This window comes from Chionomys nivalis, chromosome 14 (assembly GCF_950005125.1).
Source record: "Chionomys nivalis chromosome 14, mChiNiv1.1, whole genome shotgun sequence".
NCBI classification, from domain to species: Eukaryota; Metazoa; Chordata; class Mammalia; order Rodentia; family Cricetidae; genus Chionomys; species Chionomys nivalis.
This window is the reverse complement of record NC_080099.1, coordinates 56,078,641-56,105,216: the sequence shown is the minus strand read 5'-3', so window position 1 is coordinate 56,105,216 and position 26,576 is coordinate 56,078,641. Positions and strand designations below refer to the sequence as shown.

At 38.9% G+C, this 26,576-nt stretch overlaps 1 protein-coding gene across 4 annotated transcripts in view; it reads left to right on the top strand.

Moving 5' to 3' along the window:
* Window positions 1-26,576, top strand: part of Kiaa1328 (KIAA1328 ortholog) — a 265,884-nt gene that overhangs the window by 140,652 nt on the left and 98,656 nt on the right. For all 4 annotated transcript variants that reach the window (XM_057788713.1, XM_057788712.1, XM_057788711.1 and 1 more), the window contains one exon: window positions 21,058-21,734. In XM_057788713.1, coding sequence (XP_057644696.1) covers window positions 21,058-21,734 — 677 coding nt within the window. The remainder of the gene's footprint in view (window positions 1-21,057; window positions 21,735-26,576) is intronic.

Here is a 26,576-nt window from a genome sequence, read left to right as displayed (position 1 = left end):
CCAAGAGTCTCGGCGGAGGGTGTCCAGGTTGAATGAATACACAGAGCAGGAGGTTGAGGTGGAACAGCTTCCTTTATTGTCTGCTGGGCTGGTTTTATAACATGGCACCAAATGAGGAGGGGGCTGTGAAGGGACTGTAGCCTGACCCTGGCAGGGATCAAGGACCGGTCACCAAGCACTCAAAATTCCTTCCTTCCCCGCTCCAGGAGCAGAGGGAATTTATTATGCTTCCTTTGCAGATAAGCACCTCAAATGGGGGCAGGGATATCAACTCGGGGCTGCAATTCCCACAATTCCCCCTACTTTATTTTATAATGAGGGGTCCTGTCTTAGGTCCTGTGAGAGAAGTACCTTCCCTTACCGGTCATAGGGCCCCCGATACCCTGTCTTAGGTGGGGGGGTCTCCCCACAGGTTGCCCATCCTTGGAAGCCCTCATTTTTTCAGCATCTGTAGCCACACCTCATGACTTCCTGGAGAGTCATGCGCCAAACTGAGTAACACCTGACGGTGGGCAAGCTCAGTCAGGGTGAAGATGTTTAAGACTCGTTTTAAGAGGAGAGGCCTACTGCCACCCCTACTAGTCCCAAGATCCCCAGGGATAAGGCACCTCCCCATCGCTGTGCCCAACCCCCAATCTGGGCCATGGTATTTCACCATCCCTCAGCAGATACAGGTTTAACACGAGTTTCATTAATTGCAATAATTTGATGTACCAAAGAGTGGGTAATTTTTACAAAGGAATCATTCCAAGGTCCCCTAAGGTAAGCATTAAGGCGTTGCACCTCAAAGGACATATTTTTTACTTCCATAAGGGTCACACAGGCAGAATGATAAAAATAAGAACAAGAGGCTTGTTGCACCATCCACAACACATTAATCTGTTCCTGTAATAAGGCCGTTTGCTGATTTAAATTTAACATCCCCAATTGAATATGTGAGTTAATGGTATTTTGAGTTTCTAAGGCCTGGGTAACACGGGCAGCATGAGTGTTAACAGTCTCTGCAGTAGCTGCACTCTGGGACACAGTGATTCCTGCAATGGTGGCGGCTGTGGCTGATATGGCAATAGCTGCAATGACTGCGGCAGTGATCCCAAAGTCTCTCCTTTCTCTATACAAGATAAGCTCTCGTCCATCTTGTGGGTCTTCTACCACCAGGGGAACCAGGGCAGGAATTCTCACCATCAGCACCGACTCATCCATCGGGGACCAGCAGTTGCTCAAAAAGCAGGAGCTGGAAGAACAATTAAGGACACCATCCTCCCCGACCAGCCCATTAAAGGAGACAAACATAAAGGGAGGTAGAACACAAGCTAGGCTGACAATAGAGAAATTCATTTCCGCTGCATAATTAATCTGGAGGGAGATTTCAAAGATGTCCGATGTGTTTCATCGGGCTGTGGCATTGAAGGCCAAGCCCCTTTGAAGGGCTAAAGGTCTAATATCTGTATATGCACGAGGGCCACAGAGAAACATGCCTGCAAACGTAGGTGAAACTCCTGCCATATTTGGATTTCTATAGGAATAATCAAAGGCCCCTCCCAAGGAGTTTTTAAAGGCAGGTCGGTGACCAAACCACCATAAATATTTATCTCCCTCCAATTTCCATGGTTCCTTAGGAGCACAATTTCCCCAAGGCAATGGTAAATATAATTTGAAGGATTGTGGCATCTTCCAACATAAGGGAGCTGGTCTCGGAGGGGTAGGGAGTCCAAAAACATTTCTTTTAAAATTTATTGGGTAAAAGATATCTCTCAATCCAAAACAGGGATGTCCAGAAGAATTAGAAGAAAAATCTCCCAGAGAATAATTACTAAGGACCACACATGGCCCAGAAAGGGAGACACTAGGCATCTCTGAAATATTGTTAATCCTCCGGAAACAGAGGGCATGGGATATATCAAACGTTAAATTACCCAGTGAGGATCTTTCTAATGCTGTATTTGCTGCAGGAACTCCCAAGATATAATTGGTGGAGTAAAAGGATGGAAAAACAGAGCTTATTTTACTTACTGGCATCAGTATGGGTGGATTCCTCACCAGTGCCCATCTCAGGCCTCCCTCGATGTTCTTCACTTGAACCCATATTATCAGGGCCAGTAGGCCCGACTCCACCGGCCGAACATTACGCTCTGGCACCCAGATGAGTTTTTTGGTTCCTGGAGGGAAGACACAAATGGCTCCCCTCACCCTAGCCAGCATAGGTGTAGGTGATTGCCATTGTCCCGTGATACTATCCTTCCATATAACCCAGCCCAGAGATTGGGAGGGTTTCTGCCAATGTCTTTCCATTGCTGATAGACCTTGTTTAGCTACTGTTAGAAAATTTAAAATGTATAAAATTGTAGATAATTGGGTATTTGGGGAGGTGATATACTCCCCCTTCTTTATTTTACAAAAGAACTGTTTAACGGTAGCATGCATGCGCTCCACTATGGCCTGTCCTGTGGGATTATGTGGAATTCCAAAGGTATGTGTAATTTGTTGTTCTTGGCAAAATTTTGCAAACTGTTGGCTGATATAAGCTGGTCCGTTGTCTGTTTTGAGAAAGTCTGGGATGCCCATATAGGCAAAAGCCTGTAGACAATGGGCAATAACATCCTTAATCTTTTCCCCTGAATGTAGGGAGGCATAAATTACCTTGGAATAAGTATCTACAGAGACATGTAAAAATTTAAGTCTGCCAGCTTGGGTAACATCCATCTGCCAAAGGTGGTTAGGACGGAGGCCTTGAGGATTAACACCTTCATTGGGGGCATTATGAAATGGAGCACAAGCTGGACATTGGGACGTGATTTGAGTAGCCTTGGCTAAAGAACAGCCAGGATGAAACTTTAGAGAAAAGGCATTTAAATGATACTTTTCATGAAGATGACGGGCTCGTTGTTCCTCAGAAAGGAACAATGCCATTGGGCAGGTGAGGGAATCAGCTTATTAGATGCAAAAAGGGCCTTTGAGAAAATCCAACATCCTTTCATGATAAAAGTCCTTGAGAGTCTAGGGATACAGGTGGCATACCTCACCATAATAAAGATGATTTGCAGCAAACCCACATGAAACATCAAGCTAAAGAGAAAGGGACTTGAAGCATTTCCACTAAAATCAGGAACCAGACAAGGATGTCCACCTTCTTCATACTTATTCAATATAGTACTTGAAGTCGGAGCTAGAGCAATAAGACAACTAAAGGATATCAAGTGGATAGAAATAGGAAAGGAAGAAGTCACGATATCTTTATTTGCAGATATATATGTATATATATCCCACTGATAAACACTTTCAGTAGATTAGCAGGACATAAACACACAAAATTAATAGCCATCTTATATACAAATGACAGGATGAGAAAGAAATCAAGAAAATCGTGCCTTTCATAATTACCCCAGAAAGTTAAAATTTATTGGGCTAACTCTAACCGAACAAGTAAAGGACTTGTATAATAAAAACTTTAGGACACTAAAGAAAGAAATTGAATAGAAAACACTATCCTGAGTGAGGTAAGCCAGACCCAAAAAGAGGAACATGGGATGTACTCACTCATAATTGGTTTCTAGCCATAAATAAAGGACATTGAGTCTATAATTCGTGATCCTAGAGAAGCTAAATAAGAAGGTGAACCCAAAGAAAAACATATAAACATCCTCCTGGATATTAACCTTCATCAGGCGATGAAAGGAGACAGAGACAGAGACCCACATTGGAGCACCGGACTGAAATCCCAAGGTCCAAATCAGGAGCAGAAGGAGAGAGAGCACGAGCAAGGAACTCGGGACCGCGAGGGGTGCACCCACACACTGAGACAATGGGGATGTCCTATCGGGAACTCACCAAGGCCAGCTGGACTGGGTCTGAAAATGCATGGGATAAAACTGGACTCGCTGAACATAGCGGACAATGAGGGCTGCTGAGAAGTCAAGAACAATGGCACTGGGTTTTGATCCTACTGCACGTACTGGCTTTGTGGGAGCCTAGGCAGTTTGGATGCTCACCTTGCTAGACCTGGAAGGAGGTGGGAGGTCCTTGGACTTCCCACAGGGCAGGGAACCCTGACTACTATTGGGGCTGACAAGGGAGGGGGACTTGATTGGGGGAGGGAAATGAGAGGCGGTGGCAGGGAGGAAGCAGAAATCTTAAATAAATAAATAAATAAATAAATAAATAAATAAATAAATATTTCATCTTAAAAGAAACGGAAAGAAAGAAATTGAGAAAATCAGAAGATGGAAAGCTTACCCATGTGAACGAATTGGTGGAATTAATATAATAAAAATGACTATTCATCCTACCAGAGGAGGGTTGTCTCTTGGGAAGATAATTAACACAATTCTGGCAATTTATCATATCACCTTGTAAGACAGATGTGAGATGAGACAGGGATGGGCAGTGATGGGCAGGATTTCATCATGACCACGATTGCTTAGCCATGTATACTTCTTGCTCTGTGTTTAAACCCATATCTCATGTTAAGACCCAGAAGATTGATGTGTGAGTCACTGGAACTCTTTTATTTGTTCCTTTTCCAATGTGACCATAAGTCAATCTCCTTCTCTGCTTTTATACACACACACACACAAAAAAAAAAAAAAATAAACAACCTTTTTCTGATCTTAAGTAGTTAAAACTAGCTGTGTGTTTATTTCTTCTAGAAACTATTTAAAACATTTAAAGCTCCCTTTTTCCGCATTGTGACTCAATGAGCTGAGTCATTACTGTAGTTACATTTCTTTTGATGAAATAATTGTCCCTTTAAAAGATTCTATCCGAATTTTTAGAATTGTTATCATAACTATACATTCATCCCATCCAGTCATCTGTTTGGGCAAATATATAAAATAATGTGTGAGTTTTCCTTAATGTGTGAATCTCAGAGAGTAGTAACTGAGTACTCACTCGTTGCCCTTTTTCTTTTCTCCCCTTTCCTGGGTTACAAAACCCCAGTCTTAAGGATACCATAACACCACAAAGATTATCAAGTCTAAGTCCCTCCTTACAAATGACTAAACTACTTCAGAGAGCCAAAGTAACATGCCTAAAGCAACGGAACGCCAAAGTAACCATAGTGGAATTCTAATCAGTGTCTTTTGACTTTAGCTTGAATTTACTATCAGTTATTACAACTGTTTTTATAACAATTCAAAATTCTGACTTTCAGGAAGTGTAGTAACGATAAAAGAAAGTTCAACCCTTTACTGCATCTGGTAGTAACTGCAAAAAAACTTACTGGCAGACCTATGGTGGTATTCCTAGAACCTGGTATGGTACTTGGTATCTAGTTCATTGTTCTGTCATTTACATGTCATTTTGTGTCTTCCCTTGCTTACATTCTTTTAAACCTTATAATTAGTGACTTTAATGTCTTTTAGATTCAATATTCCTAAAGTGTGCTGCAGTCCCTTTGGGAACTAGAATAAGTTATTAGAGCCTTGCAGATGTGTGTGGCTGCTGTGTTCTGTCATTTTCCGTTCCGTTCATAGCCTAAGGCCTCAGCTGCTGAGCTGTGAAGGAGCTCAAACCCCCAGGGTCCATTAGATTTAACTTGTTTACTGCATTGATATCTATATGTTAAATGACAAGAGAGTTCAGGTTATTGAATAATTTAAAATTCAGCTCTAATTGGTGTCATATGACCTGGAAAAGGCCATGGATGACGCCAGGAGCATGCTGTGAATTTCTTATAAATTATTCATAAATTAGATGATTCATTTTCCTGAGTGTCTTGCTAAATGCAAAAGTTTGTAAGTTATAACTGATGATATAACACCTGTAAGTATTTAGTTCATAACGCTGGAAGGTAATCTACCTTGATGATCTTCTAGCAAAATCTGCCAGTATGGGAGAGTTAATTGCACTGAGGAGAATGAACATTTATTTGGGCTGAGACATTGGCAAACCACACAGTGCAGCTGTTGCATTGCGAATTTTCTGTCAGTTTGACAACTGGTCCACGTATAATGTTAATATGCAACATGCCATTCTGTGCTTTTTTCCACATTAATTCCAAAATATCCTGCAAGGTAACAGTAACTTGCACTCCCCACCCCCACACACAGTGCTACTGACCTTTTAAAAAAGGAGAGGGAATTTTGAAGCTCAGAATTGATAATTATCTTTTCATAAACTGATAAGGAGAAAAAATAGAATTGTTAACACTTGTCAAGGTAAGAAAATTATTTCCCATAAATACCTCAAGACTTGCTGGTAATATTAACTATTCCTGTGGATAAAAACTCATGAGCACATTGGAAGCAATCAGTTCCTAAGTATCCAAAGATGTGGTGATGGCAGCACCAGTTGTTTTCCCAAAGAGGACAGGGGAAATCTTATCAAGTCCATGCCCCGAATGAAGAGCTTTCAGGTAATTAGTGATTGCTTAGAGAGGGAAAGACAGTCTTCTCCATTACCCTGATATGTTATATCATGCTAAGTGATCAGCCCTAAACACATACACATATGAGCAACACTCAGTAGACTCCGCAGATTGTAGTGTGCGTGTTTGTGTGCACACACATCTGTATAACAATAATAAAGAAGAGGTATGAATTTGAGAGGGTGGTGTAGAAATGAAGTAAATACAGTACTCAAATATGAAGTTCTCAAAATGTCTTAATAAAGGAAATATTACTGCTATTTAGTTTATGCTCTACTTGTTCTTTTATAGCAGATTATCCAACTCTATAGTGGTGATTTATAGAATTATATATGGATAATTATACAAAGTAGTAATGTAGGGTATTTTAATATGTAAAAACAGGGAATGTGTTGTTTATATATGCACTTGCATAGATGTCTATAAGATACCATATCATACATGTTTATAATGTAGATATTATATATAAGGTATTATATTAAAAAGTATCTTAAAACTTAAGTAAAATTTTCAATTCCACTAGTTTCCTAAATTTTAGTTGAAGAAAATTCTTCATATTGTCTAACTTAAGTATTTTACACCCTTTTTATCTTATTATTGTGTAAATATGGGTGTTCATGATGTATGTTTGATGTGAGTTTGGGTATGCCATGGCTCATGTGTGGAGGTCAGAAGACAACTTTGTAGTGTTTCTTTATTCCTAACTTTCCATAGGTTCTGGGGATCAAACTCAGTTTCTCAGATTTCTGCAGCAAGTCTTTTACCCACCAATCCATCTGCCAGCCCTCATATGCTTGATTTTAAATCTTTTCCTTTTCTATGGTATTTTTTCATTTAGTTTGTGTCTACCAAGGTTAAAGAGCACCATTCTCCAACTCTGTTGTAAACCAGAAGTGCCAATATTTTTTTTGTGCTGTAGTATGCTATGCTAAGGATTTTATTGGTGAAGCCACTCCCCATGGTCAGTGGTGGTGGCATCCTTTATATAAGAAAAATCCTAACGTGCTCAATTACTTTTATCAGTGATAATCATTTCCTCCTAATTTTTAATGCAGTTCTTTTTCTGGCATTATGTATATTAGTTGGCATGCTTTCCTGCTAAATATCGTTCTGGCTTCTGATAAGTGTCTCATCCCATTTATTATCACCTAGGAAGCATATGAAGAGCACTACAGGGCACTTGGTTTAGGGGTTTTGATTGGTTGAGATTTTTGTTTGCTTTGCTTATTATTGGGACCGAGGCTTGCTACATAGCTCAGGCTGACCTTGAATTCAGGATTATCTCTACTCAGTCTCTTGAGAGTCAGTGCTGGATTATAGTCTTGAGCCACTACACTCAACTACATTGTTTTCTTTTCTTGTTGTGTTTTGTGTTTATCTTAGCATCCAGAATTTTTTTTCTTGCAGTACTATAAATTAATCCCAGGGCATTCCACGTGCAGTGTAAATACGCTACAACTGAGCTCCATCCTCAGCCCTATTAGAATTCTTTATACGGAAGATGTAATCATCAATTTAGTTGACAACAGCAGGCAAAGTACGGACAACTACATGGTTTTATAGAACTGGTAAGCTAAGCATATTTTTATATTATTATATGGTTATAAAGAGGACAGGAATATTTCAGGGAAAAGAAAAAAAAGTCATGAAATTTAAATTTTCAGTGTCCATAAATAAGGTTAACTGGAACACAGCTATGCACATTCATTTATTATTATCTCTTGTTTTGTGCCACAAAAGTAGATGTGAGATAGCAAAATCTAAAATACTTAATGCCTGACCTTTTACAGAATAAAAAAGCCCTGTAGATTACCACTATCTATGTGTAAAAATGAAAGAATTACAGCTATTTGCAACACCATGGAGTTCACTTAACAAATGTAATATTAGACCATGGAATCCAGATACAGAAGATTATGAATCATATGACTTCATTTAGACTTAAGAAAAAAAATGTCAATCTAAATTCCAGTGTTTAAGACAATGACCATCCAGGCATTTTTCTCATGATCATTTACTGGTAATATTAGTTTGTATATTTATCCATTGTTACTGTACTCTAAAGAATTGTTGAAAAAGCTAGAGCTAGAGAGATGGGAAACTTCCAGGAAACCACAAGGATGACTCCAGCTAAGAATCCAGTAGTGGAGAGGGCGCCTAAACTGCCCTTCCCCTATAATCAGATTGATGACTACCTTAATTGTCATCATAGAACCTTCATCCAGTAACTGATGGAAACAGATGCAGAGATCCACAGCTAAGCACTGGGCCAAACTCCTAAGTTCAGTCATAGAAAGGGAGGGATGGCATTAAGAGCAAAGGGATCAAGACAAAGATGAGGATACCCACAGAAACAGCTGACTCGAACTAGTGGGAGTTCACTGACCCTGGACTGACAGCTGAGGAAACAGCATAAGACCAAACTAGGCCCTCTGAATGAGGGTGACAGTTGTGTGGCGTAGACAGTTGGCGGGACCACTAGCAATGGAGCCATTATTTATCCCTAGTGCATGAAATGGCTCTGTGGAGTGGCTCCAAGGAGTGGATGGGTGGAAAGGGAGCAGTGGGAGAATAGGAGGGAGAGGAAACTGGGATTGTACGTAAAATAAGATTGTTCAAAGAAAAGAAGTTAGGATTACTGGCAGCTCTAGTGGATGTGGGTTTGATTCTCAGTACCCACACACTTGGTACCCAGATATATGTGCAGGCAAAATATCCATATAAATAAAAGAAAATTAATCTTAAAATATCTGTTGTAAAAACAAAAGTGTGTGGTAGCTAGGGCATGTCTCATACAAAATGTTGATGTGAACTTGATAAATTACATTGTTTAATCAAACCTCATTTTCTTATCCATAAAGTGCTAATTAAAATAGCTTTCCCAGCCCTTGGGAGGCAGAGACAGGATTTCTGTGAGTTTAAGGCCAGCCTGGTCTACATAACAATCTCCAGGACAGCCAGTACTACATAGAGAAACCCTGTCTCCAAAAGTAAACAGCTGTCTTGTAGTGCTGTAGGGCTGACACTAAGATAATATTATGAGTTATGTATATAAGACAGCTAACATAGTATATTCTAGGTTCTGAGTTAAGAATTGGGGGTGGGGAGGGTTAGGATATAGATCATTAGCAGTGTGTTTGCCTACCACTACTGGTTCAGATACCAGTTGCATGCATGTGCATCAGTGTGTACACGCACACGCAGACACACACACACACACAAAAAAAGTTTCATAACACCCTAAGTGACAGATGTTTGGGGAGTATGTGACTATTCAGTGGTCACTGAACATGATCACTTACAGCCAAGTTTTCCCATTAGAAATAATTATCATTGCCAGGTGGTGGTGGCGCACGCCTTTAATTCCAGCATTTGGAAGACAAAGGCAGGCGGATCTCTGTGAGTTCAAGACCAGCCAGGTCTACAAGAGCTAGTTCCAGGACAGCCAGGGCTGTTATAAAAAAAAAAGGAAAGAAGTTACTATATTGGTCATCAACTTAACAGGATCTGGAGTCAGCTGGGAGACAGCCTCCTGACATGCCTATGAAGGACTATCTAGTTTGGGTTTGTCTCTGGGCATGCATGTCTGTAAGAATTATCTAGATGGGTCAGCTGATAAGAAAAACTCGTTTAGTGCCATTTCACATGATAGAAACATAAAATAAATATTGTGAGACTTTTCTACATGATAGAATGACTAGAAAAAGTATTAGTGAGAATGTGGAACAACTGAGGATTTTGTACTTTGTTGATGGGATATAAAATAAAATGACCATGTTAGTTTCTAATAAAGGTCATGCACATTCTTCATCAGGGAAGTCCTCCCAAGCCTCTCCTCCACAAACCTTCCCATCCTCCGATCTACCCCCAAAACAACAGGTTTGGGTCAGAACCTTCATACTGAAGGCCAGGCAAACCCCCTCCCTACACCTGACTTGATTCCTTCTAAAGCATACCCTGTCTTCAGGCCTGACCCAGCCTTCACATGAGCCCTAGCCTGATGTCTCCATATCAGACACAGAACCAACAAAGTAGTTCAAGTTGCTGCAATCTTGTTGCAACAATACAAAGAATATGAGAGATCAAGACAGCATTCCTCACCCCCTCCAAACCCACCAGTTCTGTAGACATGTTCTCCAGTGACAATTACTGAGATGAATTCTAGGGCTTTTAAAAGAACAATTGTAAACTTGTTTAAAAGAATTCAAGGAGTTTTAAAGATAGCACACACAAATATCTCAGTGAACTTAATGAGACTATAAAGAGAATAAGCATCTGAATAATATTCAATAAAGCATAAATGTAAGGCTGATGGGAATGGTGAAGAAAGACCAGGCTTTGAAAATGGAATTCAGTAAGGAAATAGGAGCATTGAAGAGGACTCAAGCTGAAATGGAGATGTAATAAAAAAAAAAAAAAACCAATAACCTAGTGAAAAAACTCAAAAGCTTTACAAGTAGCATGAATAAAACAGAATGGGTTATCAGTGAATATCAATGGATTATCCAAAGATAAAGTGGAGGATCTAGATGAAATAAGCAAAGAATATGAAAAATTAAAGAAAATACAGGGAAAAGGTGTAAGAAATGTGGAATACCATGAAACATGTCAAACCTTTGAATTAAAGGAATAGATGAAAGGAAAGAATCCCAGGTCAGTGGTATAGACCAGATATTCAGCAAAGTCATAGAACAAAACTTCCCCAGACTAAGAAGGACACAATCATAAAAATATAAGCAGCACACAGAACATCAAATAGACAAGACTCAAAAAGAATAGCCACATGGTATATTGTAGTTAAAACAATAAGTATACAGGACAGAGTACTGAGAGCCACAGTAGAAGAAAACATTCCTCAAATACAAAGATGCTTCAACATCTGGAAATCAGTGTAATAAACCACAAAAGTGAACTTAAATACAGATATCACATGATTATCTCAAGTGATACAGTAAAAGCCTTTGACAAAATCCAATGTATTTTCATGATAAAAGTCTTAGAATACGCTGGACAGTGGTGGCACATGCCTTTAATCCCAGCACTCAGGAGGCAGAGACAGGTGAATCTCTGTGAGTTCAAGGTCATCCTGGTCTACAAGAACTAGTTCCAGGACAGGCTCCAAAGCTACAGAGAAACCCTGTCTCAAAATTAAAAAAAAAAAAAATTCTTAGACTACAATTAAAAGTAATGTATCTCAACATAATAAAAACTATTTATGAGAAACCTGCATGTGGAAGCCAGTGTAACCTCATATGGAGAAATAGATGAAGCAATCCCATTGAAGTCAGGAGTGAGATGGGGCTGTCCCAATATCACTATTCATTTTCAATATGGTGCTCAAAGCACTAACCCCAGAACAATAAGGCGAACAAAGGAAGTTAAAGGGCTACAAGTAGGAAAGAAGTCAAACATAAGAGATCCCAAAAGTTTTACAAAAAGACTAGAAATTACCTGCAATTTCAGCAATGTGGCAGGATACAGAATCAACTCTGAACAAATCAATAGCTTTTTATGCACCAACAATGAGCTTGAAGAAAAAGATACCATGGACATTCACAATAACCCATAGTGTTGTATTGAGGTACGGGCTCCTTGTTCCATCCCACCCAGCTAGCGTACACCCAAAATAAACCACCCGGAAATCTGTATTAATTAAATTGCTGCCTGGCCCATTAGTTCTAGCCTCTTATTGGCTAACTCTTACATATTTGTTTAACCCATCTCCATTAATATGTATCGCCACTTGACTGTGGCTTACCGGCATGAGTCTAACCAGTGTCTGTCTCAGAAAGGAGAGCCATGGCATCTGCCACACTGCCTTCTTCCTCCCAGCATCCAGTCCTGTCTTCCCCGCCTAAGTTCTGCCCGATCAAAAGGCCTAGGCAGTTTCTTTATTTGACCAATGAAAGCAACACATAGAAAGAAGACCCTCCTACACCACCATAGAGATATTAATAGAGAAAATAAAATACCTAGGACTAAGCCTCACTAAAGGGATGAAAGATCTCTGCAATGAAAACTTTAAGTTTCTAAAGAAAGAGATAAAAGACTAGAAAAGTGGAAAACCACCCCATGCATGTGGATTGGTGACATTGATATTGTGAAAATAACTATTCTACCAAAAGCCTTTAACAGATTCAGAGCAATTCCATCAAATTCCTCACGTCATTCTTCATAGAAATTGGAAAAAGTCCAAGTTCATATGGAATCAAAAAATATCCTAAATGGTCAAAACAGTCCTAGGGAGGATGCTGGAGGGATTATCATTCATAATCTCAAAATATATTACAGAAGTCAGGCGGTGGTGGTGTATGCCTTTAATCCCAGCACTCAGGAGGCAGAGGCAGGCGGATCTCTGTGAGTTCGAGACCAGCCTGGTCTACAAGAGCTAGTTCCAGGACAGGAACCAAAAGATACAGAGAAACCCTGTCTCCAAAATTCAATATATATATATTACAGAGCTATAGTAATAAAATTAATATAATTGTATAAAAAGACAGATGTAGACCAGTGAAACAACAGTGAAGATCCTAACATGAGTATGAATTACTACAGCCATCTAATATTTAACAATGATGACAAAATTGTAAGCCACAGAAAAGAAAACATTTTCCTACAGTGCTGGGAAAACCAAATGTCCATATGCAGAAGAGTGAAATTAGACCGGTATCTATCACCTTGCACCATACTAACTCCAAATGGATCAAAGACCTAAATGTGAAACCGTAGACACTGAAACTGCTAGGAAAGATATAGGTAGTGTCTTAATGATACAGATGTAGGAAAGGGTTTTCTGAATAGGACCCCACTGGCCAATAATTGAGAAGACCTATTCAAACTAAAAAGTTCTGCACAGCTAAAATAGCACTTAAAGAAGGAGTTCATAGGATGGGAGAAAATCTTTGCCAACTATATGTCTGACAGAGAATTAATATCCAGAATATATAAAGAACTCCAAAAACTGAGATTAAAAACAAAACAAAAACCCCAACCAATTCAAAATATATTCCAGGAACCTGAAAAGATTGCTATCAAAAGAAGAAATAATGACAAAGAAACACCTCAAAAAACGACGATTTCATCTTACCCCAGTCCGAATGGCAAAGATCAGCTGAGTGACTGAAGACAAATGCTGAAGGGTCATGAGGAAACTGCTGCGTCAATCTGGACTCTCTGTGGAGAGCCCTTAAAAAGCTGAGAATAATCTACCATATGACCCGGCTAGTCTGCTTCTTGGGCATATACCATACTACTCACAGTAACTAGGAAATGGGAATAACCCGGTGTCCTTCATGTGGTAAATATACACTATGGACTACTATTCAATTACAGGAAAAAATTACAGACAGAGACTATTAAAGAAAACCACAACCTATCAAAACACAGAAAACACGTGGATACATCTACAATACACTTATTTCCAAGAGCCAGAGAACAGAGGTTTTCTGTAAGATTCCGTCTCCTAGAAATGTCAGAGGAATCTCACCAACTTGGCTCTTGTTGTAATAGGAGCGGCGGGGTTGCGTCCCCGGCACCCAGCCGCCCGCATGGCTTAGCTTATGCCCCGAAATAATTACACGGAAACTGTATTCTTTTGAACACTGCCTGGCCCATTAGTTCTAGTCTCTTATTGGTTAGCTCTTACATATTGATCTAACCCATTTCTAATATTCTGTGTAGCCCCACGAGCTGGCTTACCAGGGAGGATCTTAACCTGCGTCTGTCTGGAGTGGGAGAATCATGGCGACTCCTGACTCGGCTTCTTTCTCCCAGCATTCTCTTCTGTTTACTCCACCCACCTAAGGTTTGGCCTATCAAATGGGCTAAGGCAGTTTCTTTATTAGTTAACCAGTGAAAGCAACAGATAAAATACAAGAACCACCTCCATCATTTCCCCTTTTTCTGTTTAAACAAAAAATGGCTTTCACTTTAACATAGTAAGATTACATATAACAAAATAGTTATCAAGCAAGAATTACAGTTACAATATTTATATCTATTTTATCCTTTATCATAACTAAGGAAAACTATAACTATAACTAACCATTCTTCAACTCCATCAAAGACTCCAGAAGGATACAATATTACCTAAGTAAACAAGAAATAAGAAACTTCAAACTCTAGAAATGACAGAGACATTTTGCTGCCTGGACAGTCACCCAAAGTTCTTTTGTACCGTTGGGGCATCCATCTTCGGCCTACAGGCCCATAGTATCCAGCAGACACATTTTCATGAAGCAGGAAATTCCAAAGACAGTTCAGTCACTTTTTGCTGTGTCCTGCAGAATGTCTCGCAGACTCTTTTAGGAGTCAGGAACCCCGAAAAGCGATCTCACCTTTAGGCAAGTTCAGCAGTTCTCTTTCTGCGGGTTCTCTGTGTCCAGTTTATGTAACAGTCCAGGCAAGAGCAGTTTCTTGCCCAAATGGCTATCAAACTCCTTAAGGAGCCTCTTCGGTGCCCATCTTCCTCTTGAAGTAGATTGGTGCTGCCAGGAGCAGACGTATCTCATTATCATGAAAAGCCCTAAGTTATTAAAACATTAAATGCCATATTCTGCAGTCTTTGAAAGATATGAAGAATGCCTATCTAGCTGAAATATATCTATGCACATCTAGAAAATCTAAGTAACATGACTAAAAGCTTGACAATTATCGATGATTATCCATTAACAACCTATATACATTACATTTTTAAATGAACTATACAATCACAATACCTTAATCAAGATTAGAAATATGCATATACATATAACAAAATTGACCTTCAAATCCACACCAATGCAAATTATTTATATCTATATCATATCCCCCTTTAAATGTAAAAGAACATTTATAAACCATATTTGGGAACATGGGCGCAGTTTTTCTCTCCAAACTGCTTCCTGCTGAATGGGGGCGCTGTTATTCAGATCTTTTATGGTGTAACCTGTGTGTCAGGGTCATCTCAGTCGGCAGTTGAATGAAGTAATTTTCTGAAGGTGTTCACAGCAACCTTTCAGGAGGGCGTGGTCTATCATACCATATTGGGATAGAAGCAATTAACAGGGTCTCATCCTCTGTGAAAACAAAAGAAGACCCTCTCCAAAGCATCATATCCTTAGACCCATATTCTGAAATCATAATACCCTTATATCCATTCTGGTTTAGCTTGGCAGCCCATATAATGAAATGTCTCTCTGTAGTTAGCTCCTTTACAGTCAAAAATTTTAAAGAAAACACAATAATACAAAGAATCCAGACTCTCTGTGAATTTTCCATTTTTACGTGGCTTATTTTTCTTTATTTCTTTTAATCTATAACTATCTGTACTCTGTCTCTTTAAAGACTTTACCCTTTTTTTTTAAAGACATTAACTTTATTCTTTCTATATATTTTTTTCTCTCTCTCAAGCCTACGTACATTCATCCAACAGTGTCTGAATCAGTTCTATTGTGAATCTGTAATTTTTTTAGTATCCAGGAGCACTTTGTTTTGTGCTTTTAAATCGCTAAGCGCTTAAGAATCTAAGCTGTGACATTCCTAGGTCAAAAACAGGTACTGCCTGCTTGCCCCGCCCAGTCCAACATGGCGGAGCCGCTCGTGCCTCTGATTCTTGCACATTGTACCAGTAGCATGGTGGAGCTGCTTGTGCCTCTGAGCAGCAGCAAAAAATGACTTCCTTTTAGGCACACAGTGAGTCTAGTTGCCATCAAACAAATCGTAGCACTTTATTCCAAATGCTCCATTCAAAAGCTCTGTCTCCTGCAGGAGCCAGACAGAGATCGCGATGGCGGCACAGCCCAGAAAGCCGGCATTTTAAAACAGCCAGTTTTTTCTTGTTGCTGAGTCAGGACAATTTCTTTGCGGCAAGCAATCCACAAACAGCAAAAAGCTGTCTTAAATTCTCTCTGTGTCCTTTTTAAGCCCTCTCAGGTTTTACGTGGAGTTCATTAGCACGTTGGGTGCCACTCTGTTGTAATAGGAGCGGCGGGGTTGCGTCCCCGGCACCCAGCCGCCCGCATGGCTTAGCTTATGCCCCGAAATAATTACACGGAAACTGTATTCTTTTGAACACGGCCTGGCCCATTAGTTCTAGTCTCTTATTGGTTAGCTCTTACATATTGATCTAACCCATTTCTAATATTCTGTGTAGCCCCACGAGCTGGCTTACCAGGGAGGATCTTAACCTGCGTCTGTCTGGAGTGGGAGAATCATGGCGACTCCTGACTCGGCTTCTTTCTCCCAGCATTCTCTTCTGTTTACTCCACCCACCTAAGGTTTGGCCTATCAAATGGGCTAAGGCAGTTTCTTTATTAGTTAACCAGTGAAAGCAACAGATAAAATACAAGAACCACCTCCATCAGGCTCTAAACAAATCTTGAACAAAGATGTTACCAAAAGACATGTTAACATGGAAGGAAAAAAAATAAGATAAAGCCCTAGATATAATACTACGAAATGCTGAGAGTGGGAAAACATTCTTCCTCAGGGAAGAGTCCCCAGATTGGTTATTCAATGCCAAGTGGTCAGCCTAAAATCACACACATATAGATAACATTAAATGAGCTAGGAAGGTTTGTGTGTGAAGAAAGAAATGGGATGGAATGGGAAAGAAATGATGTAATTATATTTAAATTTCAAAAAAAATAAAAATATTTTTAAAACACTTATGTATGAACAATAGCAGCTCTATAAGAAGTTCTGAATGTCTGCCCCCCCCATTAACAAGAGAAAAATAACTGTGCCTTAGTCATACAACAAAATACCATGTAGAGATGAAAAAAATGTTCATTTACTGTAGGTATAAATCAATAAAAGTATAACTGATGAGCATAGAGCAATGGTGTTGACCAGAAAGCATACAAGGAAGCTTATGGGTGATAGAGATGTTCTGTAACTTGACCAGGAAGATAGTTACACCCATGGAAACAATTGTGAAATTTTATTAAACCATACCCTTAAGCTGTGCATTTTATTAGAAATAAAATAAATATTTCTAAGTTTGTGTTATATGTTATTGTGAAATTTTCATATTAAACCCTTATGCAGGCTAGAGAGATGATCCATGGGGTAAGGTGCTGGCACTGAGCCTGAAAACCTTGGTTTGATCCTCAGGACCTGGGTGGTTGAAGGAAAGGACAAACTCCCACAAGTTGTCCTCTGATCTCTCTGTGAGCATCATGGTAGCTTTGTGCTGGTGCACAACTATATGCATGCATGTACATGCACTGAAATATGTAATGCAGAAACAATTCAGAACTTTTTGTTAGTTTAAGCCTTTGTTAAGTGAATGTGTGTTTGTTAATGGAGCAGCTCTAGAAAGAAAAACACATCTGTTTCATTCGGGTCTATTGTTATTTGCATGGGTCTCAAAGGCAATAGATATCTTCAGTTCTGCTAATAAAGTAGCTGAGTTTATATTAGAAAGTTTGTATTTAGGAAGTTCGTTTTCTATGTCTTTTCTCACTTTCTCTTGGTAACATATGATTTGAGGAGTCTCTCTGGAGACCAGGTTGGGCTGGAGCCTGCTACAGAGCCCTGACTGGCTTTGTGGTTCTTCTTTTCCCATCAAGTCCTAGGATTCTTTTTTTTTTCATAGCTAGCCCATAACTCAACTTGAATTTTTCCAATAACAAAGCATGCAATCAAAGCATGCTTATTGAGAATATAGTATGTGTAAGCACAAATGTTCCATACATAAATATATACATAGCCCTTTCTGTCAGAAGTTGTTGAATATCCATCATCTTTCAGCTCGTGTAAATTGGGGAGATGTTTATTTCTGCTGCCAAAGATCTCAGAACTCATTCATTCTGTCTAGATAACTATCTAAACTGTTCATGAATTAGGTCATTTAAAAAGATATGTATACTACACACACACACACACCAATGCCCTAAATCCTGCAAACCATAAATATCAACTTATATGGTTAAGTGGTCTTTATGAACAAAAGGACTTTGCATATGTGATTAAACTAAAGCTTTGAAGGTGAAGAAGTCATCCTGGATTACCTGGATAGGTGTCCCCTCTAGACCAAAAGGAGTAAGAAAGAAGTCAGAGCACAGGACACTATGATGTTGGAAGCTGAAGCAGGAGTGATGCACTTTGAAGATGGAGGAGAGACGGCAAACCAAGGAATATATATGGTCACTAGATGCTTTAAAGAAACAAAAGGGAAATAGATTCTGTCTTCAGGGCTTCCCAAAGGAACAAGCCCTGCCAAAACCTTGATTTGAGCCCAGTGAGATAGATTTTTAATTTTTGACCTCCACAATCTTTGAAGAAGACATTTGTGTTGTCGTACACTGCCACATTTGTAGTAATTCACTATAGTGGCAATAAGAAATGAATGTAGTAATTGTGGTTTATTAATTTATTGTAAGAGGGATATTTCTCTCAACAACCTTGAGCAAATAATCTTAGTTTGCAGATAATTGTCCAGGAAAAGTAAAAAAAATACTTTAGTGGGTATGTTATTAGCAAGCTGTGTCATTAACATATGGACACCTTTGTGCCCTTCTACAATGTCAGAATATATTGAGTGTTAAGAGAGTCACCTTCACCAAGTACTTATACATTCCTTTGAAGTCATAACTATGGCAATATTCCATTCCATTCTGATAATATCTGGCACTAGGATGATACATCACACTTCAATCAATTACATATAGGTGCCAAAGTTAAAAATGAGTATATAGAAGCTAACAGGTAGTAAATGCAACATTGGTACCAATCAGAGAGCCATTTCAGGTAGGCAGGTGCTCGGCTGAGGGAACTTGACAACTTTGAAGTTGGTGATGTCAGTGACGGTAGGATCAGGCTAAACCAAGTCAAGGCACAGTTGGAAGTGTATCATCTGGCAATCTCCTAAGCAGTGGCCAATGACACGTGCCAAGTTGGTGCGCCATGGTGTGGGCTCAGGTAGTTCTCCTATGTTCAGATTTGAGGCTGCTGCTTTCATTGATTTGTTCTGTCCAATAAGCTTAAAGGTGGTATTTTTTAATAAGCATGAATAAGTCTATGCTTTATGATGTTAAGACAGATGACGATTATTTATGAACAAGGTGCCAAGTTATTCCGTCTCAGTATTTTTACCCAGCCTTGAGTAACTTGTAACAAAGCAGCTGCTCAAGACACAATGAAATCTAGACATGATTTAAGATTCTTTTGCTTGTTTGGTTAATAGTACTGTTCAGTACTATTAATGGCTTTCTGGACTTTCTTGAATCCAGATAGGAAATGGCAAGAAAGTAGAGGAGTTTATGTAAAAGAAAGAGTTTGTAAATGAAAGCCAAAGGGAAGAGGAAGGTGCGAGTGGATGCCATAAAGAATATTTCAAACCTCTTTCTCATTTGCTTAGCCTTCTCTTGGTTTATCTTTCATTGGAGTCTGTTGGCGACTGTGTTTTTTCCAGAGGTAGATGATATGTGCCTTTCAGCCTTTGTGCTAAAACTTATACTCTAGCTTCCCAAAAGGAATCTACACAGCTAGGAGTGATACCACTTTGAAGAACCCATCTTTGTACTTAAGTAATTGGGACTTGGTGATTCTCATATGTTATGCCTAATATCTAAGTTTTGGCTATAGATTATCTGTCCTTGGAAGAATCTAGACTTTGTTGGATTCATTTTCAGAATTATACTCTTCCCTATTGATTTCATTTATTAAGATTCTTCTGCATTAATTTTATTAATATTTTGTTAATCCCAAGTATCCAACTTTACGAACAAGCAGCTTATCTTTGCTACACTCAGCATTTGCTTGAACCTAAACTATTTTAATCTGGGCAGGCTAGAATTTGGATATACCATGTTTCTAAAAGGCACTGAGAGGAAAACCCACTTACTTATAGTAAATCAAAGATGTTCAGAGCTGAACTAGTGCTCGCTCAGCATCACCTGAAACCCTCCTAAAGATGCAGGTGAGCTGACTGCTCTGAACAGAGTTAGAAACTTTGTGGCTGAAACAAGCCCTTCAGGAAATTCTCATGCCCACTCAAGTTTGAGAATAATTGATATAGATGAAGTTTCACTCTCCCACTAGAACAGGTTTACAGCTAAAATGTTAGGAAAGCTTGCTCTTCACCTGGCAGCTTAAATTTACAACTGCTCCCTCTCTGCCTGAGTTCTGTTAGACTGTAATCACTTGAATGGTTGAATTGAAAAATCACATATGTCTGTAGCTGAAATTAAAAATATATAAATAATTGCTTTTTATTGGAATTATGTATGTTGAAATTAGTTGGTTTTATCTGTGTTCTCTAAAGATATTTATAAAAATTCATCTAACAGTAGCTATTCAGAATAATGTGAAATGTTTTATACCAAATCTTGTTCTGTATAATGGCTAATCAAAGAATATTTAAGGTGACTGCATGAATTTCTTGGCTCAATATTCAAAGATAGACATTTTTAGATATTAATGTTTAATGTGTTGACATCTTAAAGTTGATTTTATGTAACCTTAAGTACTTGCAACTCCTAAAACCACCAAAGATTTGCAAAAGCAACATGGAATAATGCTGGATCTTTCTTATCTTCCTATAGATTTGCTGAAATAAAGGTTGTTTGAAATTGATGTATCTTTGTGGAATATTAGCAATGTAGATACCGTAATATTTAAGAAAAAGAAATACAAGTTTTGTTTTAGTGAATATATATCACTGAAAAAGAAAAACCAGAAGTTGTTTTTTCCATGTTTCTTTTTAGATAACCAACAGGCAAAGTGCTCACCAGTCTTCATTGATGGACCTGGATGGTTCCTACCTGAGTGTAGCCAAACCACAAACCTACTGTCAGACCAAGACAAGGCCTAAGTCAGCAAACCAGGACTCAGTTTCAGAATCCCTTACAGCACTGAGAAATAATCCTTTTAAACCAATAACACTTCATCATCACAAAGAGGGTTTAGAGAGGGTGTCATCAGAAACCAGAATAGGTAATTCTGAATCTCTAGGGAGGAAACCAGTAGATGCAGCCCCAATAGAGAAAGTCCTACCTTCAGAAGAGTTGAAGATAAAGGAATATCCACACCTTTCACGTACTCCATTGAGTCAGTACTGTGGTCATAAATGCTCTGAAAGTGAAGACTATGTTCATGAGAACTATCAGCCTGCAAACATGGCCCCTCAGTATTGTAAGACACATATGGAATCATGTCATTGTGGGCTTTCCTGGGCATCTCTCATGCATGGTAGAGTGGCATTGCAGCCCAGTGAAACTGATGTAAAAAAGCAACTCTCAGAAGATCGAAGGCAACAATTGATGCTTCAGAAAATGGAACTAGAAATTGAAAAGGAACGCCTTCAGCATCTTCTGGCTCAACAAGAGACAAAGCTTCTCCTCAAACAGCAGCAGCTGCACCAGTCCCGACTAGATTACAACTGGTGAGTCCTACCTCTTCTTTCTGCACTGTATGTAGGTTGGAGAATACAGTTTCAAACACTTGGTTTTTAAGAACCTCAGTTCACAGAGGTTTCTTCATTATCTTGGCTTGTTGGAGTACACACCAACTATGACTACAAGTAAATTGCTGTTTTATACAGAGTGTATGCATACAAGTATGTACATGGTGCTTGTGCCTTTAAGGACACTTGTGGAGGCCAGACGAGGACTTCAGGTGTCTTCATCTGTCATTCTCTACCTTACTTCCTTTAGACAGAGTCTCTCTCTACTCAATCAGAAGCTCACCATTTCTGCTAGGCTGGATAGCCACTGAATTCTGGGCTCCACCTGCCTAACCACCCCCAGTGCTAGGGTTACAAGCATATGTAATCATGCCTATCTAGGGATGTGAACTCAAGTCCTCTTCCTTGTACAGCAAGTTATTTACCCACTGAACTATCTCCGAAGTTATATGCTTTGCTATTTGTCAGTATGGAAAGTTAATTTCTAAGTTAAGTCCTATTATTTTAGAGTGTAGAATCAGGTTGTAAAGCAGTGTGATTTGTTATCATCATGTCTTTCTGCCATCATATAAAATATTTTATAGCATGTGGTAATGTGTTAAGGACATTTATACAAGTACATGTGTGTTGATCATATTTGCTTTGTATCTTCCTTTTTATTATTTATTTTTATTGGAGCTGGGGTTCAATCCCGAGACCTTGTTCATGCTTTGCTAGTGTTCTGCCATTGAGATATATCCTCACCCCCATTGTTCTTCCCTTAATAATTATCTCCTTAGAATATGGTTTCAAAAGCTGGATTGCAATTTTGATGTTATCTACTATTCAGTGTGGTTTTATACTCAGATTCATAAAGTTTGGGTTTTTTTTTTTGATTTTCAAGACAGGGTTTCTCCATAGCTTTTTGGTTCCTGTCCTGGAACTAGCTCTTGTAGACCAGGCTGGCCTCAAACTCACAGAGATCTGCCTGCCTCTGCCTCCCGAGTGCTGAGATTAAGTAAGAACAGTATTTATTTACTTTAGTAAATCAGAGTGTTTATTTAAAATCCTAAAATGTGTCATTTATATTCTTTGAAAACCAATGAATTACAGATTTTCCAAGGAAAAAGCTTCTGTCTCCTGCCTTGTTGTTTGTTGCCATCTCCATCTATAGATTCTTAATAGATGCACTCATCTCTTTATAATTCTAGCTTAGAAAAAAGACCTAAGAAATAGGATTTTTGAGGAAAATTTGTATGTATATTTTTAATGATATTTTTACACATATTTGTAGTTACTTTTAAACTTTATTTTGAAACAATTATAGGTTCATGAGTCATTTTAAAAATATTACAGAGACATTTCATATGAGCTTCTCCAATGACTACATGTTACATAACTAAACTGGTGAGTTATCATCGGTGCAGTATAGATGATTATCTGCTGCCATTTTATTGATATCACCACCACAATAAAAAGCCAGAGCTGTTTGTCACTACAAAGATTGCTGCATTTACGGAGTTGATAAACATTTTCTGCTAGCATGTTTTGAGGCCACCCATGTTCTTCTCTCAAATTTCATAGACATAAATCTAGATTTTTGTTGTTGTTGCTAAGGTCCCTGGGATCTGATCCTGGGAGCTACTGCTGCTTCTGTTTGCACTGTGTTGTTTCTCTTGTGCTTCAGTTGAGTGTCCGGCTCTCCTTTCTGCCCTCTTAGTTGATCATCGACATTAATCTAGTGAGGTTTGTTTTCTTTCCATTTTGCTGATGATATTCTTTTACTTATCTCAGGTGAGCATGTTTCCAAAGTACAGTTTCTGTCTGGTTTTTATTTATGTCTTCTGTTTCTTTTTAGAGATTTTCTGTCATTCAGTTTCCTTCAAGGATATTCAGAAGTGTTCTTCGAGGCATTTTTATAATGCTTGCTCTTTATTCTCATTAAGTATTTCTGCCATCTTTTTTTTCATTCTTGATGTCATAACTGGTTTTCAGCTTTGTTCTGGGTATTTGGTTTGTAACCTTAGTCACTGGGTGTTGCTTAAATATTCTTCTGTAGTATCCCTTCTCTAACATTGGTGAGGCAGAGGGCTTGGCTGCCTCATGAAAGCCCAGAGAAAATGAAAGTCTGGCTTCTACTGGTAGGAACAGGGCAAGTGAGGCCACTCATGTGCCACTGGGGTTGATTAGAGTAGAACAGAGTAGGTTTACTGTTTAAAAGCTTTCTACTTCTTTGACTAAATGGCTGACCCCCTTCCATGCTTTTGAAGTTTCTAGGCCACCAGTATTCTAAGTGTACAGACAAAAACAAAGTCATTGAAAAGTGCATCCTTCCTTGGGACCCAACCTACTAATTGTCCACCTTTCTGTCATTGTTTGCTTTAAAGTCAGCAACAAGGTTCATAGGCATCATAACTGAGCAGTACTGTTGATTGCCTCTTCCCTTTTCAAGCCTGCTGGAACTTTCTGATACTATCAATGCTCTCAGGGAAGGGGCATTCAGGTCAACTCCAGCTCAAGGGCCTCTGGGCCCTATTAGGAACTTAACTTGTGCTTCTAGGGGTCAATCAAGGGCAACAGCAGTGGACTCTGCTTTTGGAGTCTTTTAGACAGCCCTGACTAACAACTCAAAAGATGGCTTCTCACCTTTCATTTCTTAAACTCTAAAAACTTCTGTCTTCTGGAAAATTCTACAAAAATAGTTTGCGCTCCCTCTCATTCTCTCTATCCTAATTTTCTTTTTATCCTAACTATTGGGTCCAAGGTTTATGCAATGATGGGGAGATAGACCACCAAAGTCTATTAAACCAGAATCAAGCTTTATTACAGAAAAAGAAAAAAACCACTATGGGGCACACAGAGCTCATCGGCGTAGCTGTGACAACAGCTAGAGATCAGCTTCTGGAATTGTGGCGATGAGTGTTCGTTTGGGCTTCTCTTACAGTAAGATCAAGCACCAGCTGTGGGTCAAAGAACTTTTGCAACCTTGAGGTCAAGCTTAAAGTCACATTACATTTTAAGTTTTACAACTTTTGGTTATAGGACATTAGGATGTTAACTTATGATGTTTGCAAAAGCCTGTGGCTGACACAGCTGCTTTTCATTCTCCCTGAAAGAATGTAATGCAGAGAGTAGAGTCACATAGGGAACAGTAAAAAATTAAGGAAATACAAGCAGAGGATCCCATAGAGGCAATAGTTAGAAGCTAAGCTTTGTCTGCAGTACCTGCCTAGCTGGGAAGCTGGGAGGCAGGATACAATTGTTAAAAGTGTACCTCTGTACACAGTGGATGCCAGGATGTCTGCTAAGGCAGAAAGTGTTTTTTCTAAAGGCTAATAGCAGCTGCCACCTTTATATATTTTTTCTTCCAAAATGTCTTAGAAAGTCCTCAGTGTTTTACACTAGGGTGTTTTCAGTCTTGTTGATCAGGACTTGTAAATCTATACAAATCACGAAACCATGCCTAGTCACAGTACTGTCCATCTTCCGAGCTGATCATGCTGGTTTCTGGTGCCTTAGGCATCTCTTAAAGGGCTTTGTGGTTCTGTGAGTCTTGGCCATCACAATTCTGCCATTTCATTTGTTGTTTGTAGCTCTGATCATAAAATAAAATTCCCCCAGGTCAAGAAGTTAGAAGCTTCTAATGAAGTTCCCAGATAAACTTAAGATACTGGAATAGAAGCTTTCTGAGACAGATTCTGCCTCTGTGGCCCAAGCTAGCCCAAACATGTGTTTTCTCCTGCCTCCTCCCAAGTGCTAAGATTAGTTTTCATCACACCTGCCTGCAGACACTTTTAACTAGAGGAGGTCCTCTCTTCCTGCTTTTCTGCTATGGAAATCATCTGATCGATCATGGTCAGCTGGGCCAGGCTAGGCCAGAAGTCAGGACTTGGGTTTAATCAGTGTCAGAATTCTCATTTCTAGACTGAAAGTTGGCCTACTCTCTGTCCTGCATTTTAGAGTCAGGCAATTTTATCACTTAGGAGTTATCTGAAAGTCTGCCCAATCGTGACGTAAACCAAAAATTTCTGTGGCAAATGAACCCTCCTAACAGTGCCTTTATTTTACCATTCTGTATTTTAAAACCTGGTTAAAAAAATAGTTCTAGATTAGATGCTGCCAATCATTCAAGTTTGCAAAACTTGCTATGATTTGCAGTCACCTGTCTACCCATTTGCTCAATTTTTCCTAAGAAATGCTTTTTCTGAAAATTTGTCTTAGTGCAGCTCTTTACATACACCACTCATAGCTCTTTCTCAAGCTATGCTTTCTCCTATGGTTTAAATGTTTGCTTTCCTTTTCCAATTATCTATGCCTTACTTAATTTTAGGTCTAGTTTCTTTGTCCCTAGCTCTTTAGGTTTTAGGATATATACAAAGGAGAATCATAATATATTTTATCTACTGTAGTCTATAACTCAGCTCAGTTTTCATTGTTTTAGCAAAGTATTTGTTATTTCTGCCCAAAACTATGTGGAAGGTATACCTAGATGATTAAAACCTGGCCTCTTTCAGTGTGTTATGCAGTCTCATATACTAATTTATATATAATATGAACAATTATATATCTTTACTGAATTTGTAATTTAAGTGGTCAGGTAACTCACTTCAATTAGTAATAAATTAATACAGGCTATGTACATGGCATTATTTATGGTGCTTAGGATATTTAGGAAATGTATAGAAATACAATCCATAATTGAATACTAAATGAGTGGCATATAATTAAAGTAGTTAAAGTAGTTCAGAGAACTACTTTAAAGTCTCAGAGATGAGACTTTCCCATTTAAGTGAATTTGGGAAAACATTAATGTAGTACCCAAGTCGCTGGGACCCCAAAAAG